Source organism: Panthera tigris, chromosome D2 (genome assembly GCF_018350195.1).
Source record: "Panthera tigris isolate Pti1 chromosome D2, P.tigris_Pti1_mat1.1, whole genome shotgun sequence".
Lineage (NCBI taxonomy): Eukaryota > Metazoa > Chordata > Mammalia > Carnivora > Felidae > Panthera > Panthera tigris.
In genome coordinates this window covers 34952666-34971660 of record NC_056670.1, presented here as the reverse complement: position 1 = coordinate 34971660, position 18995 = coordinate 34952666, and the positions used below count along the sequence as shown (strand labels likewise).

Genomic DNA, 18995 nt, shown 5'->3' with positions numbered 1-18995 from the left:
GCCAGATGGCGTTCGAGACCGCAGTTCTGCGGGCAGTACCGGGACAAGGCGGAGACTAGAAGGCAGGCGGGTCCCAGTGCGGGCGCAGAAGCCCAAGCCAAGTGACCTGGACGTCGCTCCCTCCTGGCCGCACCATGATCCAGCCCGCACCCCGGCTCTCTGTGCCCGCCGCGTTGGCCCTGGGCTCGGCCGCGCTGGGCGCCGCCTTCGCCACCGGCCTCTTCCTGGGTGAGTAAGGCGGGGCCTGCGGCACCTCCCGCAGAGCCCCCGCAGGCGGGGCAGGTGCGGGAGCAGAGCCCGTGACTACGCGAGGCTGGCTGAGGCTGAAGCTCAGCCCTGGCGCCCCGGAGTCCCAGACCCTGACCCAGGACCCCTCCCTGGCAGGGAGACGGTGCCATCCGGAGCGATCCCGGCGAGAGAAGCGCCTGCTGCCCCCTGAAGACAGCCCCCTCTGGCAGTATCTGCTGAGCCGCTCCATGCGGGAGCATCCGGTGCTGCGGAGCCTACGGCTGGTCAGCAGGGCCAGGGGCGGGAACAGGCGCCCACTTCGGACCCAGCGGGCCCCACGTGCTTGTGTGACCTTGGGCTGGGCCTTGGAGCTCCCCGGGCTTCCGGGACACCACAGGCGGGGCGCGGTGGGCGTTCCCTGAGGGCCAGTCCCCCTAGGCCACGCCCACAGCCGCGCACCTGGAGGGGGTGTGAACACGGGGCGGAGCTGGGTGACTGGCAGTGGTGGTGCGACCCTCTCCCCTCCACCACCGCGACACAGCTGACCCTGGAGCAGCCGCAGGGAGATTCCATGATGACCTGTGAGCAGGCCCAGCTTCTGGCCAACCTGGCACGACTCATCAAGGCGAAGAAGGCGCTGGACCTGGGTAGGGCGCACTGCTGGGACCACTGGGAGCCTAAGTCACCAGGATGTCCCCCATTCTGGCCTGAGCCTGTCCATGTCCCTGCCCACAGGCACTTTCACAGGCTACTCAGCCCTAGCGTTGGCCTTGGCGCTGCCCCCGGCCGGGCGCGTAATAACCTGCGAGGTGAACCCAGAGCCTCCGGAGCTGGGGCGGCCCCTGTGGAGGCAGGTGAGTGTCCTGCACATTTGAGGCCCTCATCAGGCCCTTGGAGCCTGACCACTCCCAGCCCTAGGAGAAGGGACCTGCTGGCTGTGACCCCACTCCTTCCGCAGGCTGAGGAGGAACACAAGATCGACCTTCGGTTGAAGCCCGCCCTGGAGACCCTGGGTGAGCAACGGAGTAGAAGGGGCCTTGGCACCATTTTCTAAGTGAGACGACTGGGCGTGAGCTAGTGACCAGGTCTGCTGGGCGGGCTTGAGGCAGTGACAGTCCTCTGCTTCCTGGCCTCACCTATGCGGCCACATGCTGGGTGGCAGGGCGCCCCTCCAGACCAGAGTCCCTGAATGGTCACAGCACCTGGGCAGGCCTGGGCAGGGGCTTCTGACCACCTGGGCTGCGGACTCAAGACCTATCTTACCCCCCGCCCCCGCTCCCCCCTCAAGACGAGCTCCTGGCCGCGGGCGAAGCTGGCACCTTCGACGTGGCCGTGGTGGACGCGGACAAGGAGAACTGTGCCGCCTACTATGAGCGGTGCCTGCAGCTGCTGCGCCCTGGAGGAGTCCTCGCGGTCCTCAGTGTAAGGGATAGACTAGGGGGAGAGCCCTCCTGGGCTGGGTCTCCATCTTTTTCCTTGGCTCCTCCCTGTGCCCCGCCCCCATGCCACAAAGCCCCGCCCAGTGCTTTCTCCCCCTGGGGTCCTGTCTCCAGCTCTCACCCCGCCTCCTGCTTAGGCACCTCCTCCTCGGCCCTGTTCCTCCATGATGCCCCGCCCCTCCGCAGGTCCTGTGGCGCGGAGAGGTGTTACAGCCTCAACCGCGGGACACCGAGGCCCAGTGCGTGCGGAACCTGAACGAGCGCATCCTACGGGACGCCAGGGTCCACATCAGCCTTCTGCCTCTGGGCGACGGCCTCACCTTAGCCTTCAAGATCTAGGGCTGGCCCCCCGAGAGTGGCCTCAAGTGAGGGGACCTGGGAACCCCAGACATCAACCCTGAGTTCTAAATTCGACAATAAAGTGGGGCCTGGGACAAGATCTTCTCAGCCTCCGTACGTGGCTCTAAAGTGGGGTAGGGAGGGAGGGCCCAGCACTGGCAGGTTCTTCAGCAAAAGGGAGCCTTGAGGTCATAGGCGTCATCCCCTCCGTGGCATTGTCCTGAGGACCACGTGGGACCAGGGCTAAAGCCTGAGTAGGAGCCTCCAGCTGACGGGAGGCAAGATATAAAGTTTTGATTGACCTGGCCACATACAGTGGCTCAGAGATCCCAGCTCTTCGGATTTGCCTCCATTCCACAGGATGCTGGCTAGAGCCCCGCCTTGGTCTCCCTCCTACTTAGCTTCCTAGGAGGGTCAAGTGAATGACGCTCTTGTTTGGCACAGCTAGGACTGGTTGGGAGACCATATCTGGAGTCTGACAACAGGAAACAGACCCTACAGCTGACCAGGTTTGTGGCTGGGTACTTTCACAGGTTATGCTGGTTCTGCTATCTGCCCATGTTTTCACAGCACTGTCAGCTCGATCTCACCTCTACAGTGGAGGCTCTGGTCAGTGGACATCACTTCTGAAAACCAGGCCACTTGACTTAGACCTGAGGACCACAAGGTTGGAGTATATATCCTGTCCTCCCCCTGAAGTCCTGGAGAAAGGTGAGGGACTGAGTGGGATCACTGACCAGAAAGGTGTGAAGCAGACAGGCCAACAGGTAGGAGACCATCAGTACTGCGGTTTTAAGTAAGTTCCCCAGAGGAAGATGAAGATATGGTTAGGCTGTCCGGCACCAACATCTACGAGCTGAGGTGGAGGGAAGCCAGGTGCTTCACTTCTCTCATCTAAACCTCCCTAATCCTAATCCCCTAGGAAGATATCTCCAGGCCACAGATGAAGTATTCTTCCCACTAACACTGCCTCAGGCAGAAATGGCATCAGCCTAGAAGACAATCAGGTTTTGCCACCACTTGGTTAGGCCTGGGTGCTGCTATGAGGCTGGAGGCTACTAGAAACAAGGCCACAGGAGACCGTAACAGGCAACTTTCATAATCCTAAACTTGGTACGTACCTTACATTTTAACCCACAGGGCTCTGGGTGTGAACCAACCCTTGTCTCTCCACACATTAAAGCCTATTAAGGTTGCACATGGGGAAGGGGCGCCTGGGTGGCTCAGTCGGTTAAGCGTCTGACTTCGGCCCAGGTCATGATCTCACGGTCCGTGGGTTCGAGCCCCGCGTCGGGCTCTGTGCTGACAGCTCAGAGTCTGGAGCCTGTTTCAGATTCTGTGTCTCCCTCTCTGCCCCTCCCCCGTTCATGCTTTGTCTCAAAAATAAATGTTTAAAAAAAAAGATGCACATGGGTAAACAGGCCCAATTTACTCTTAAATAGATCTTTGACAAACTGGTAGCTCACTTGTGCCACACCCAGTCCTGAGTACTGGACCAGGTAAACACAACATGAGGGAAGGCCACTGGTTAAGTAAGGGGCAGCAGGAGGCTTCAGGGGTCACCAGGCCTGTGACCAGTTCCTTCCCACCAAGCACTGCCAGCAGTTTCTCAGCGGTCTGCTGAGCTACTTCACACCTCTCCTGTGTATCCCAAAAGCATGAGGTGTTTTCACACCTAACTTACAGACATCTTTTCTGTTTTTTTTTAACCTAGCAACAGTGTCTCTCAAATGGCTCAAATTCCAACTTTCTGCCATTAAGTCCTGTCTTATTCATACAGGCCATTTCTGCCAGTCCCTCAGTAAGATCAGAAAGACCCCTTGTTTTTAGAGGAGAGCACAAATGGGGGGAAGGGGCAGAGATTAAGAATCCTAACCAGGCTCCACACTGAGCACAGAGCCCAAGGCAGGGCTCAATCTATAACCATGAGATCATGATCTGAGCTGAAATCGAGTCAGATGCCTGACTGAGCTACCCAGGCGCCCCAGAAGGAGCCTTTTTATCACCCCAGTGTGGAAAGTTTGCTTGGGTTTCTAATCTCTCATCAGATTCTTTCTGACCTAGAAATATTCAGCATGTATCATTTTTTGGGTAGTGAGTCTGAAAGTACTTACATTTCCTTATCTGTTCTCTCTCAGACTTCAAATGGTACACTGGGTCTAGTAGTTTCAATGTGAACAAATCTCTCCCTTCTCTTAAACTCTGATCACATTCTTCAAACTGTCTCCTCCCATCAAAACACTTGCTCTTTCCTACTATTCCAACCAGAATCACCTATTAATTTCTATCATTCAGTCCAAGTGCAGATTAAGGGCCAGTGGCCACAAAACCTGATGGCACGGCTTCTGGTCTCACACACTTAAGCCCGACCCTTTCAGTCAGTGTCTGCCTAGAATGAAATGACATCTGACCGAGGCCCACATATTCCCTTCTCAGTTCCTCTGGTTACAGACACCCCACTCCACTTGCCTATACCTTGTCCCATCCCACCTATGGCCTAGCTCATTTTCCACAGCGATAGCTTGCAGGGGTGTGGTGTATGTGGCTAACCTTCAGCACCATCCCTTCTTCCTTTCTTCATCACTTACTCTCCACTCCCTTCTGGGGTCAACAGTGATCCAATGGAATTTTGGACAAACTTACAAACTGAAGATATAAAGGCATATATCCTCTTATTTTATTGTGTCCAAAAAGCTCATGGAGTTACTTTAGGGACAGAGGACTTAATGGCACAGATTTAGGTAAAAAGCAAAATGCTCACCAGAAAAATAAAGTACTAACTAGATACAAGGGAGATTTGACCCTAGCTGGCAAATGTTTAACTCTGCAAATACTTGGAGTCATTAGTTATGTATACTTGTTTTATTCATAATCTGTAATGTTTTGGGATACCAAAAGTAACTCTAATAGTTGAATTTAACAAAATTTTTTAACCTCATCTTAAAACTTCCACTGATCCATCTCATTCAATGGCAATTTTCAATGTTAATAAGAACATAAAAACAAACATGCACACAATTGCACAGTTTTCATAAAGGTCTATTTCATTATTGGTGGGTAGCGCATTTAACAGTTAAATACATTTAAATAATGTATAGGTGACTGCACGACTGCAGCATTGGTAACTAGATAGATAACCGATTCAACTAGAAACCAGCTAACAAGTAACTGTCTAAATATTTAAAATACAGCTCTTGTTTAGATCATCCTTTGTTTTGATCACCTTCTTGGGGGGAAAAAGCCTGCTGGTCGGTCACACTGGAAATATATTAAGGCCAAATCTTCTGATATCCATTCCCAGAGGTTTCTTTCAGCTAGATTAAGCCTCCAACTCCAGGGCAAGCCCAAGTTTGTGGCCTCCAGCATTAATGCTCTTCCCATCTACCAGAGCAGACAGTGTAAGCTTGACACCTGTAAACAAAAGCAGGCAACTATGATTTGTCTGAACACCTCGAAAGTCTGCAATCTTTAATAGCCTGCCTGTCCCTCCTCAGCCTGTCAGATGACCTACTAGTGCCAGCCACCAGAGGGCACTTAGGAGTAGCAGAGATACAAGAGAATTCAGAAACTTAAGAGATAAAGTCACAGAGCGTAAAAATGTTAATAAAGTTCAAAGTGCTATAGAAAATATAATAATATTCAATATGCTACAAAGGAAAATCATAATTGGACTCAGGAAAGGAAACCTACAATAGACAAGTGGGGGAAACAGAATATAGACTACATGTATAGACTATTATGTATTGCTAAATTAATGTTAATTTCCTTAGCTGTGACAGTGGTATTGTAGTTAGGAAGAAAAATGTCTTAATCTCAGGATATGCATGTTAGGGCTGGTGTATTCACATGTCTACAAAACAAATAATTCTTAAAGGCATATAGAGAAAAAAAGGATTATGTATGCAGACATGGACAGAGAAAACACATGTGGTAAATGTTAACTGGTGAATGCGGCTAAGGGCATATGGGTGTTCTTCATACCATTCTTTCCGTTAGGTTTCCAAAAGGCCAAAATAAAGTCTGGGGGAAAATCCCTATCTGAAAGGGGGGGGGGGGGGGGGGGGGGGGAGCAGAGTTCCAAGTGCTTTAGAACCTGCTATTCAAATGTGGTCCAAGAACCAGTAACACTGGCATCACACAAGAGCTTGTTAGAAAGACAGAACCCTTCATCCAGATCTATGGGCTCAGAATCTGCATTTTGATGAGTCCCCGGGTGATTCACGCACACTAAAATTTGGTAAGTACTGCTCTAGAAAACATAGCAAGGCTCAAAATAGTACATAAAGTAAACGAGACTACAGAGACCAAACAATGAAAGCAATGAGTTATGTAGGAGAGCAGAACATTCCTGTTCTGAGTAGATGCATGCTGAAGCATTTACGGAAGTGTCATGACAGCTCCAACTTCCAAACAGTCCAGCAAAAGAAAAAGAAAAAAAAAGGAATAAAAAAAATTGTGGCAAAAGATAAACATGTTCATTGCACTTTTTTTGAAAGGTTTACAAAGAAGCTGAGAAATAAAAAATAATTTTTGAAACACCATCAAAAAAATCCTACGTATCAAGAACACTTACCAGGCCTCAGAGTCTGAGTATAGCCCACTCCAATTAAACTAGAGTTGTTGACTTTTGCCTAAAATAAAATACAAAAACAGCTGTAAAGTTTTTGAATCTCCGGAGAGACAAAGGGCCTCCAGGTTTCCCTATCATGCAATTATGAAGTGTTCTGCTTTTTTATTCACATGTGAAATAAAATTCAATATTGTTATTAAGCCAAACAACAGCCTGGTGCCACTTAATTCTTATCCATTAAACTCAAAGTCAGATTATCAGTAGGACCCAATTTTCTTCGTTGTAAAAAGGTGACAAACAACCTCTAGGATCGAAACAGATTTGGAAATTATTTGATGTCTACACTCTTGTAATGTGTAACATCAAAACAGTCCAGTCCAGAGACAGAAACGATGTACCTACAAGCAGAAGTCACATAAAAGGCACTTACATTCACTCGGCACACAGCCAAGTCTTCACTAGCCACCAATGGCCAAGTGAGCTATTGGTCTTAAGAAAGAAATGCCCCACTAGTGACCATCTTGTGCCCAACAAGCTAAGAGCCTCAGACAAAACTGGATACAAGTTTCTACTATTTCAGAATAGAAGTAAACCATCAAACTGTGATGGGCAATACTTCTTCAGGGTGATGCTTGATTGGGGGCACAGGGGCACTAGAAATGTTAGATGTATTTCCAAACTAATCCCCAGGAGTCACTCAATGGCACACAGGCCAAAGTTGCCTTCCCATTTTAGACTATGAGAGAGCTACATCAGCTGGCATTAAATCTGTGATGGTGCCATGGACATACATTTGAAAAGAACAGCAATGTAGCTACCAGAGGATAGTGTTGTGTGAATCCTAAGGTTTTTACTGCTACAGTGTAAATGGAAACAGAAGGGAAAAATAAATGAATCAGCGCCTTGCCAATGGGAAAAGCATTCTGGGTGCTTCTCATTCTTTCTGCTTACAACTGCTATCATAAATTAAGAGTGAGGCTAAAGCTTAACTGCCTAAATTATCAAAACATTGTTCTCAGGAATGAAGATCACTTTACGTAACAGAAATAACTCTCGAGGAAGGTTTAACTTCCTTTCATTCCCAGTACATACAGTATAGGCAATGCCTGACCTGTAAGCAACTGACACACAGGAACAGCTGCTAATGTGCCTCAAACTAGAGCCAGTGCCTTGCCTCTACACTCTCAGACACCGCACGCCCTTCTACCCTAAACCCACTATGACTGAAAGATGAAATAGCAAAGAAGCAAAGCGACTGGGTAGCTCAGTCAGTTGAGTGTGCAACTTTGGCTCAGGTCATGATCTCATGGTTCATGGGTTCGAGCCCCCAGTCGGGCTCCGTGCGGACAGTGCAGAGCCTAGAGTCCGCTTTCGATTCTGTGTCTCCCTCTCTCTCTCTGCCCCTCCTCCTGCTCAAGCTGTCTGTCTCTCTCTCTCAAAAACAAACATTTAAAAAAAAAAAGCCTAAGAAAAGGACTAGGATGGCTATCCACCCCAACTAACCAAGAACAGGTGGAAGGGAGTCCTTGGGATGCAAGACTTTTTTTTTTTAAATGTTTATTATTTTGAGAGAAAGATAGAGCGCTGGCGGGGAGAGGCAGAGAGAGAGGGAGACACAGAATCCGAAGCAGGCTCTAGGTTCTGAGTTGTCAGCACAGAGCCTGACACTTGGCTCAAACTCACAAACCGTGAAATTATGACCTGAGCCAAAGTGGAACACTTTGCCGACTGAGCCACCCATGTGCCCCTGGGATGCAGGACTCTTAATGCTAAAAGCTGGAATAGTCCCAGGCAAAGCAGGATGAGCTAGTGGTCACCCTGGCCAGGAGGGAAATCAAAAGATGTACGAGTCCAATCCTGGTTCTACCCCTTCTGCTCTGGGCCTAGCAGTAAGGAAAGTCCTTTCTCTCTCTAAGCTTTGGGATCTCCACCTGCAAAACAGCATTTGTACCACAGACGCTGAAGATCAAATCTAAAGATATTTTGTTAACCATAAAGACAGAGTCCAACTAACATAGTACTACTATTTCCTATAGAAAGACAAAGTAACAATTAAAATGCTATTACTCCTGGCCTGGGGCCAAAACACTGGCTTCCCTGAGCTTAGACAGGCTTGGAGCTCAGGGTTATTATCCACACTAACTGAGCAGCTTTTGAGGTTAAACAAACTATGACCTGGTAACAAACTTCTAACACTGTCTCCACAGAAAATGCAGCATTACAAATTCTAATTCCAATCTAGGAGTAAACTAGGGATCCTGTGAACCACGGTTCAAACTTTCAATACAATTCAATCTACCCAAAGATGAATTCCCACAAGCAAAGAGCCCACTCTAAGCCCACAGCAGTACTCACAGAAATGGAAGCAGTGGGGTCCAACTGATATTTGGCTGCAATGCCAAAGCGAGTGCAGTTGGTACCTGATGTCCAAGCAAGGTTTACTGAAGTGTCAAGATCTTCACATACTTTCTGATAAATTGATCCTCCAAATTCTGTCCCATCATTGCTGTAAGATACTTTAAATTAGTAAATCTAAAACAGACACTGTAATGTCTACAGCACTAAGCTGTTATTGTAGAATTATAGTTAAACAATGCTATAGTTATATTGCTCACATGGGTCTCTAGTATTCCACTGAAAACGTGTTTTAAAAGGTCTTTATTCCAATGTATGCCCCAAAGTAAGGTCATACAAATCATGATAAATCATTCAGTAGAATTAATTACCACCCAGCCACTAATAATCATGCTGTAGAATGCTATAATAAAATTATCAAAATGTATTGAGGTAGTACGGGAGGGATTATAAACCAGGCTTTGTAATACATATTTTCTATATTTACATATAAGAAAACTCCCAAACATTATCAGGTAACAAAGATTATACATCTAGATGGTAGGATTAGGATTATGAGAAATTTTGGTCTTCTTCTTTGTACTTCTGCTATTTAATAATCCGTTGTTTTTATAAGGGAGAAAAATTCTTAAATCCTTTCAACATACATACCTAATTTGGGTTAGGTAAAAACACCATTCATTTTAGGCAATCCTACCAACTCAGCACCTCAGATATCACAGACAAGTCAAACATACTGGTAATTTGGCAACATCTTAGCCTTTTCTAAAACTCCAGAGCACATCAAGCCTCATATAAATTAAACATTTACTCTCTCAGCACCAAAAGTCAGACTAACATTTTTTACTATACACTTCTAAGGGCACCCAGAAATGCCTAAGGATGATGATCTTTTTGTGTTAAGAGAGATCCTTTAGGGGTACTGGGTGGCTAAGGTGGTTAAGCATCCGACTCTTGATTTTAGCTCAGGTCATGATCTGACAGTTTGTGAGTTTGAGCCCCTAGTCGAGCTCTGCGCTGACAGCGTGGAGCCTGCCTGGAATTCTCTCTGTCTCTCTGTCTCTCTCTCTCTGTCTCTCTCTCTCTCTCTCTGCCCCTCCCACACATGCGTGCACACACACTCTCAAAATAAATAAAGAAACTTTCTTTTAAAAAGGCAGAAATTCTTTTTTTTTTTTAAGAGAAATCCTTTAGATTGTACCTGGGTTCATAAGAAATGACAGGTGACATCAATACCACTCCCAGGTCCTATGTCCCCATAACCCACAAAGGAAATACTCACACATTAGTGTGTAGCTGGAAGTCCCCAGTCCTGTAGCCCACTGCAAAGTTGTTTCTTGTCAGCTTTGATTTGGCACTGTCAAAGGTCATCTGGTACCCAGCAAGCCAGCCCTCATAACCAAAGACAGCTGAACCATGGATTGCAGGTCCAGCAAAATCAAAGTCAACATCACAACCGAGGTTTATACACTCCCTCTTGTAAGAAGACTTGATTTTACCACTTTTCTTTCTGGAAAAAGAACAAACTGACTTAAAACTGGTGCCAGTGGGAAAGCCTTACACACTCAACCTCTGCACAGAGAGCACAAGAGGGATTTATGAACTGCAGCATAAATGGGGAGTAAAAGCAGTAGCAGGATAACCCTAAGAGGTAAAGGAGATACAGCTCAGTGAGCTAAAAAACAAGGGAACATGGAGTTACTGGACTTCTACCACCATCAGAAGATTGCTTTTTGCACGACTGGCAATCAGTCACAAAAGCCTATTAGAAACATGTTAATTACCCAAGTTAGTGCCACAATGGGAAGAGGCATATATTTGAAGGGAAGCCAACAATAGCGACTGTAGTACTCATCATCTTCCAAAGGCAAAAACAGAAATTCACCACCACAAGGAAGTTAAGGAAGCTATCAAACAGTAAACGTGCACCTTTCCTAAATATACAGAAATGCTTTTAAATTTAAAGCAGATAAAGGGGTGCCTGGCTGGCTCAGTTGCTAGAGCATACGACTCTTGATCTCAGGGTTGAGCTAAAGCTCCACACTGGATATAGAGATTACTTAAAAATAAAAACGAAATTTAAAGCAGATAAAAATGTCTGTACATGCTTACCCCGTGTTTGGTGAAAAGGTAGTATCAAATGTCAGTTTCAAACCTTGACAAATCTATTTTGAGAGAAAAAGAATTTGTTTTCATCTTTATTTCCTTTTTGAATTACAAAAATAAATTAATACTAAAACACATGTTCAAAATGTTACCTGGTCTTCAATTGCTATTTCTGTTCCCAGAGTGTTATCAGTGTTCCATTTTTCTGTGAAAGTCAGACCATACTCACACCATTTATATTTGGTCTCCAAGGTTCCAGTAACTTTACCAGTGTCTGTGTTAGATGAACCAGATGTTGAGAATTCCTAGTAAGACAATAAATGACTTCATGAACTTTCTTGTAAGCCTAGAAGAATCACTGCCTAACTTACATGAAACCCCACTAAAATACAGTAATTTCACTAATCCTTTTTTCTAGTTTTCCAAATATTCCTATCCTCTGCTACTGTGAGTACACACAAGAACAAATTAGCCTGTCAGTTACTAACTGCCACCTTACATACACTGGACATTTCCAACCAGTCAATCACAAGTTAACCTGTATCTAATTCTCAAATGAACAACAAACTGTAGACCTTTTAAGGAAACTTCCACTAAGGTAATTTTATTTGGAATTTAAAAATCAGGGAAGGTGGCAGGGAGGAATGAATGTTTTGGCACTGTTTCCTTTCTGCCTGATATTAAATAAAACACGAAGGTTAGTATGGTTAATCATAGATGCCCTCCCATCACTAAAATGAGCATTTATAATAACTGACACACTATTAGGAAATGTTTCCTGAAAATTCCTACAACAGAAAGCACTCCAGTGTAGGAAGAATTCATGCCATAAGAAAAAATTTAAAATCTTTGGTAACTCCAATATTCTATTTTTCTGAGATGAAGTTTTCCTAAGATTTCATACCTTCCCAAACATCTTTCACATTCTCATTAAAAACGAAACAAAGTAGGAAAAGATTTGCTCTACAACTGGTTTTATCATGCATGATGTAAACTATATTATGTATGATAGATAATATCAGTAGAGAAAACAATCTAATACAGGTATTAATTTGAAGTACACCACATAATCTTATGTTTGCAGCAAATATAAGTAACTTGCCAATCCCTAATTGCACACCAACTGCAAAGGAAGGCATAATATGGAGGCCTTACTGAAATTTACAATCTGCTATAGAAAATCCAAAAACCTAATAATCTTTCAAAGTTTATTATACAGACAGGCAAACTTCCAAGTTAAAATATTAAAATACCTACTGAGTGTTCTGATTCACAATTTGTCTGCTAATGATGGCTACACACTTTGGCCAATGGAAAGCCAAGTCTAAAGAAGACAGCTAATCTAACTAATAGAACTCAACCTGAAATTGTGATGCAAGAGTGAGGAAATATCAAAAATATATCAGTGGAAGAAAAGGCCAATCATCCCTCACTTAGAAAACAGAACATTTGTATAACTATTGCTCTGCAGTGAGATGGACTCAATCTCCTGATGTAAAATGCTTTAACAGGAATTTCAAGTCAAGGCTTGGCACTCAGTGCCCATACTAAAAAGCACTGGATTGTTAGGAAAAAACACTGGATGTAAAATTTAAGAGCCCTGGCATCCAGTTCTGGCTGTCATTTAGTAAATGAGTAACACTGAAGAAGACACTTTTCTGGGTCTCAATTTCCTGAATTGTATTAACAAGATCTACCTTTGGAGGATTAAATTGGACTGGCACTGTGAAAGCTCTGCACATCTTCCTGTGCTCTACACAAAAGGAAAGCATTACTAAAACAATACATATGGAGCATGTTCTTCTAGCAAATACCTGGAATGCTGAATATGTGGAAGTAGCTATTTTTAATCCTGAGTGACAAAGACCAATGACTCTTGAGGCTCCACCCACTGCCATCCATCAGCCTATAGGTTATGAGCCAGCCTATATATATATATATATATGTGTGTGTGTGTGTGTGTGTGTGTGTGTGTGTATATATCTATATCTCCAAGGAATCCTCAAGACACAAAATCAAGATCATCATGTGGGACCAGAATTGGACCAGATGACATCACTGGAACAGCTTACACCTTTCACTCCATCACCAAACACTTAAGGCTTCTACATTCTGGAGCAAACTGGACACCTCTGCAAGTTTAGGTGAGAAAACAGAACGAGCTGTTAAAGGGACTTATCTGGGGCCAGGTACATACTACAAGAGCAGTACCACACTGAGTTACACATTAAATGGAAACAAAACATACTGTATGGAGTCCAACCCATATACATCCTTCTTGATCTTAAACCTAATTCTGTAAAGCGTTCCTTAACCGCTGTCCACAAAAAGCCTTTTCTCTCCAACAAAGATTTTGATTAATCAATCTAGTACTAGATACACTTCTCTGATTGTTCTCCAGATTAAAGTTTATTTTGTCTCTCCAACCAGCAATAAACAAGCTCTTTAAACAAGGATTGAGTCTTCATTTTTCTCAGAAGGCTTTTGTGACGCCACAAGTGCACAGCAAGTGCTTATATAGGACTTCAAGAGGTTAAAGAGTGGGAACACAAAAACAAACACTAAGTCACTGCTCTGTACTATTACTCTGAGCAGGTAAGCTGCACAACCAGTGAACACTTGGGCTTCCTTACAGACCAAAGAAGCCAAATGACAGATGTGACCAATATAATACCCCTGAAATCCAAGTCCGTGCATTAAGAAACTACAATATGATCAATTTTAATAAATATCAGTTATATGCACTAAGGGAGCTAACAATTACAGCAAGGATTTATCAAAATAACCAGTTAATAGTCAGTATTCACACACATAACCATCCCCAAAGCAATCTCAAAACAGGGCAGCGCCTGGGTGGTTTAGTCAATTAAGCATCTGACTCTCGGTTTCAGTTCAGGTTAGGGTCTCACAGAGCTCAAGCCCTGCATCAGAGCAGTGTGGAACTTGCTTGGGATTCTCTCTCTGTACCCCTCCGTTGCTCATGCAACGGTGTGCGCATGCTCCCGCTCTCTCTTCTAACAAACAAATGAATGAACACTGGAAAACAAAAAAGGCAGGGGGCACCTGGGTGGCTCAGTGGGTTGGGTGGCCGACTTTGGCTCAGGTCATGATCCCAAAGTCATGATCTCGCAGTTTGTGAGTTGGAGCCCGGCGTAGGGCTGTGCTGACAGCTCAGAGCCTGGAGCCTGCTTCAGATTCTGTGTCTCCCTCTCTCTCTGACCCTCCCCCACTCATACGCACGCTCTTGCTCTCAAATGGATTAACATTAAAAATGTTTTTTAAAAAGAAAAAGGAAAATTATTTAACAGTTCATCAGGATTTATTAGATATCTAACACTCACCACACCACTGCATGACTTTGTTTTCACATCCAGTTTCACCAACCCAAAACCTTCAAGTAGAGAGTAAAAGATAACGAAATGATTATTCTGTATAAAAAATGCATACCAATAGCTGAAATCACATAAAAAACAGAAAAACTTCATATATTCAAAGGAGCATAAAAATGTGGGTTGATACAACATTTAAATGAAAAGATTTTTAATTACTCTATGTAAAGTAACATGTACAGCACAGAACATCTCATGCAGCTTTGCCTAGTGTTCTGGTGTATATATGGCACAAAAAATGGTTTTCAAACCATTTTAAAACCTAAATATCAGATCAGAAAATTAACTTTAAGTCTTGGAATAACCAATAGTTTATTTAACACAGACATTTAGAACAATTATCCCAAAGAGATCTTCCTTTAGGATTAATCAACTAAGTAACTGGAAGAATAATCCAAAGTAGAGGGGGTGTATGTGCAACAAAATCTTCAAGAAGAAAACCCAAATTCATTTGAAAAAATCCATAAACCACTAGGAATAACCACTGCCAAAGCAAAAACACTTTAAACATCATAATTCTAGTCACTCAAGACCTAAGCTGTATCTGAAGGAAATGAAGAAAGCACAGCTGTTTTTTTTCTTATAGATAAAATCCATGAACTACAGTTTGAAAAAAAAAAATAGAGGAAACTGGGGTGGAGAAAAATGTGGATTGTTACTATTTTAACAGAAATTTTATCTAAAATGTATCTAGTAAACAAACCAACACAGCAAGATATTTACAATTTGAAAAAATTATTAACTTCCTCAAGCAATCCAAACACATTTTCACTTCTGATCGGGGACGGGTAAGGAAAAAAAAAAAAAAAAAGGAAAGAAAAAAAGAATCTTACCAAATCCCTTGTTGAAAATATCTCTGGCAGCTTTGCCAAGGTCAGCATATGATGGAGGAATACACATTGCTGGTGGGAAGAAACATTCCAGGGTTAAGGTTCCTGTTCTCCCACTTTCTGTCCAGGAACTAGATTATCACCCACTGCTATCTTTAAATTGAAGCAGTCCAACTTGTTGAAGATGTTTTCTTTTGATACCACCAGGAGCTACACTAACTATATGTATTCTAATGATCCGTGAAAGAGATATCACCAATAAAGCTTTATTTCTAAAATGAATAACCACAGTAAGTGGCTATATAAACTTGGGCAATTCCTTCCAAAACAGAAAAAAACAGACTTTCTATTCCTAAATTTACACAGTATCTACAGCCTCACCTCTTAGGACCCAACTAGTACAAAGAGCCAAACACATACACATAAACATATCTATACACACAGAAATCTCTGCCAAAATTCACTGGGATAGGCTGATTTAACCAAGTGACCTAAAACCAAAACCTGAAACAAGGCCCTGTCCCATAATAGACCTCTTAGTATCCTCCCTGAGTTCGAAACCAATATTCTGGAGTGGGAAGAGATAGGTAATTAACACGTTAATTTAAATACTAGAATTTAGACAAAAACACAATAATCTAGGATTCACTCAAGCATCTACATCAACTAACTATCAAAAAGCACTTTAGGCATATTTTTTTTTTAATTTTTTTTTCAACGTTTTTTATTTATTTTTGGGACAGAGAGAGACAGAGCATGAACGGGGGAGGGTCAGAGAGAGAGGGAGACACAGAATCGGAAACAGGCTCCAGGCTCCGAGCCATCAGCCCAGAGCCTGACGCGGGGCTCGAACTCACGGACCGTGAGATCGTGACCTGGCTGAAGTCGGACGCTTAACCGACTGCGCCACCCAGGCGCCCCACACTTTAGGCATATTAATATGGCACTCAAGTCCTTGGCCAATGCTATGCGGCTTAAGGACAAGCAATCTGTGATGGTTATACCAGCTCATTCATTCTACAGAGCACGTCCACGCCCTTAGGAGCACGTGTAATGACCTTGTGCTCTCACCAAGGGGGTTACTGCTTCCTCTAAAAAAGTGACTGACCCAATCTTCCAAAGGCTGAATCCAACAGTTAGTAACTTTTTGCTTTCGAGTTCGTCAAAGGCACGTTCAAGGGGTGGAGGTGATGCGTCCACAGACCAACTCCCCTGACCTAGTCCCTCTATCTGAAATCCCACAGCCCAGCCCCTCCTCCGCAGAGCTGAGGCAGTCAGACGGTGGAACGGCTACCGAAAGGGGCGAGTTTCCAAGCCCCTGGAAAGATTAGGGGAATGAAGGTGCGGTTTTCCGGTGGACAGGCTTCGACTCCCAGCCAACCCCGCCCCATCCCGCAGACATCTCTGCTCTACTTACGCCGCACGCAGCTCTGTCCATAGGTCGCCATGGCGAAGCCACAGAAAGAGGTGATCTGCTGGAGGGACAAGAGGTGCGGTCAGCGGGGGTTAGGGACAAGTCAAGAGGCCAGAAGGGATCTCAGACAGGGAGGCGAAGAGCCGCGGGGCTGCGCGGCCATCTTAGGGAGCCAGGGCCGACCCCGAGTGTGGCTAAGGCGTCCTGCTTGGTCGTCGGGGCCTAGGCGGCCAAGTGACGCGACAGCGGCGTACCTGGTGGTCTCCTGGGAGGGGCTGCTGCCGCCGCTCTGCTTGCAGCTGAGGCCGCTCGGCTCGCTCAGGCTTGGGCTGCAGCTACCGCGGCTGGAGGGCGAAGTGAAGGAGACACCGTTCCGCCCGCCGCAACCCTGTCCTCCCCCCGCCAGGACCCCGCCGATGCCCCCGAGGCTGTCCGCCGCGCCGGCCCCCGCAACGCCGCCCGCTGTCCACTCCAACCTGCTTCAGAACAGCCACGAGGGCGGAAGACACACCCGGCCCCGGGGTGGGCTGCTTCTGTCCGTCGGCGGGGGCCGGAAAGGCAGAGGCTGCTGGACCTCGGGTCAGGCAGCGACGAGGGCAACCCTAGAGGAGAGGGGGCGGGGAACGGCGGAGGCAGCGCTGTAGGGACTGCGCGTGCGGGGAATGGGGCCGAGGCCCCGCGCGCGCTCCTCATGGATGGGGTGGGGCGTCAGGCGCGCGCCCGCGCGGGACCCGGCGCCACTGGGCGCGGCTGCGCAGCACGGGGGTCACGTACGATTCTCCAACTTCCTTCCAGGGGTGTGTTTCCCATACCCTGCAGAGACCGTCTCCCATCGCAGAGGCCGCGGTGGGAGGACCAGCCCAGAACTAAGTGGAGCCGGCCTCAGGGTGCCCCGCCCCTTTTCCTCGCTTCTAGCCCTTAGGGTTCCTCTTTTGTCGCCGCCTCCTGGCTTAGGGATAGGGCTGCTTTGCACACGCACCGAACCGGAGCTGTCTTGATGAGTCAAGCCTGCTAGAAAATTTAGGAATTTTGCTGACGAGGCAGTAGAATGTTGCGCTCAAGTTCCTTGAGTGTGCTGGAAGAGTGAGGGAGCTAAAAGAACAAGAAAAAATGAGCCGTCTGATGAGATAGAAATAGGGTCAATTGAAGCCCCGGAATCCATCAGCAATCTCAGCATTTTATCCTTACTGTATCTGAGTTTCCTCATCACTAAAATGGCAAGTTTAAAGGAGACGAAGTGGTCTTTAGTAGCCATTCAGCCGCACACAATGAGGAAAGCCTCCCAACCCCCATCCCCTCTGGCTCTGAAAGCCACCTCTTGCTCAACTCAAATGCTGCTGGAAGTTCCACCCTCCTCCTAAACCAGACGGTAACCAGAGAGATTTCCACAAGGCAAACCCAGATTGGAGGTGCATCCTGATGGACTCCCTCCCATGTGTAAGCTCAGCCATAAAACTTGCCTGGTTATGGTTGGAACTACTCCTGTAACAGGTTAGAAGAAAGGAAGAGTCTTTGCTCAGGCACCAGAAACACTAATTAATGCCTTCATTCAAGCTCAGACAGGTTGCGCTGAAATCAGCCTGGTTCTACTGGGAACTTGTTTGCTTTGGCTGTGCTTGATGCTTTGGTGAAACTAACAGCAAAGACTGATACCTCATCCCAAATGCAGCCTGACACACCGCCTTCCCTGAAAAACCTAGTCTGTGCCCAGCCACCTCCATTACCTGCAGTAGGGCTTATTCACAATGTGAACTATCTGTAGTATTTTTAACCCCCAGAGAATTTCACTGTGCCACAGAACCCAGACCTTAGGCTTTAGTTTAACCTCCAGGAACCCAAGGAATGTACAGAATACCTAATGACCAGGAGAAGAGTCATGGCAATTTATTTCAAAGTTGTAGTCAGTAAATATATTCCAGTGCTTTCATTCAAAGCCCTTTAGAAGCAGCAATAGTCGCAGCCACCACTATAAGCAACTACCTTGTGTCGCCACAGGGGAAGCAAAGCACACTCAGCTGCACTTCCTGCTCTCAGGGCACTTATGGTCAAGTGTGTGTAGAGGTATCCAGAACCGTGAAAAGTCCAAGATTTTACTCCACTTGCAAGCTAGCAAGTTAGTCTACCATAGTTTTATAGGTTCATAAATGCTGGCAGAAGACATGAGACTCAGAGACAAAAGACTTTATTACTTGTGGCATGGCAAGCAACATAGGTTCATGTTTGAATTAGTTCCCCTTGCCCTCTCTGTCCCCAGGGGTGATGCAGAACAGCCCATGTGGAAGCTGTGCACAGTAAGTGTTTGTGTCACAGCTGAGGACCTGAATT

The 18995-nt window shown here is 45.9% G+C and overlaps 2 protein-coding genes across 4 annotated transcripts; one reads left to right on the top strand and one right to left on the bottom strand.

Moving 5' to 3' along the window:
• Positions 1-29: 29 nt before the first annotated feature.
• Positions 30-3248, top strand: COMTD1 (catechol-O-methyltransferase domain containing 1). Its single transcript, XM_042960390.1, has 7 exons — positions 30-228; positions 385-512; positions 770-875; positions 964-1082; positions 1187-1241; positions 1517-1650; positions 1854-3248. Exons 1-7 carry the CDS (start codon positions 135-137, stop codon positions 2004-2006), a joined length of 789 nt encoding a protein of 262 aa, XP_042816324.1. The 5' UTR covers positions 30-134; the 3' UTR covers positions 2007-3248.
• Positions 3249-4853: 1605 nt separating this feature from the next.
• On the bottom strand, positions 4854-17285 carry VDAC2 (voltage dependent anion channel 2). Of its 3 annotated transcripts, none has more exons than XM_042961011.1 (11): positions 17147-17285; positions 16925-17014; positions 16674-16728; positions 15260-15328; positions 14379-14428; positions 11190-11342; positions 11044-11096; positions 10214-10441; positions 8932-9082; positions 6580-6637; positions 4854-5417 (listed from the first exon to the last, which is right to left on the bottom strand). In XM_042961011.1, exons 3-11 carry the CDS (start codon positions 16702-16704, stop codon positions 5326-5328), a joined length of 885 nt encoding a protein of 294 aa, XP_042816945.1. In that variant the 5' UTR covers positions 16705-16728; positions 16925-17014; positions 17147-17285; the 3' UTR covers positions 4854-5325. The 3 variants fall into 3 exon arrangements, with proteins under 3 accessions (XP_042816945.1, XP_042816944.1, XP_007095691.2); XM_042961010.1 differs by having other exon boundaries at positions 16674-16731; positions 17147-17284; XM_007095629.2 differs by lacking the exon at positions 17147-17285 and having other exon boundaries at positions 16674-16731; positions 16925-17076.
• Positions 17286-18995: the final 1710 nt, after the last annotated feature.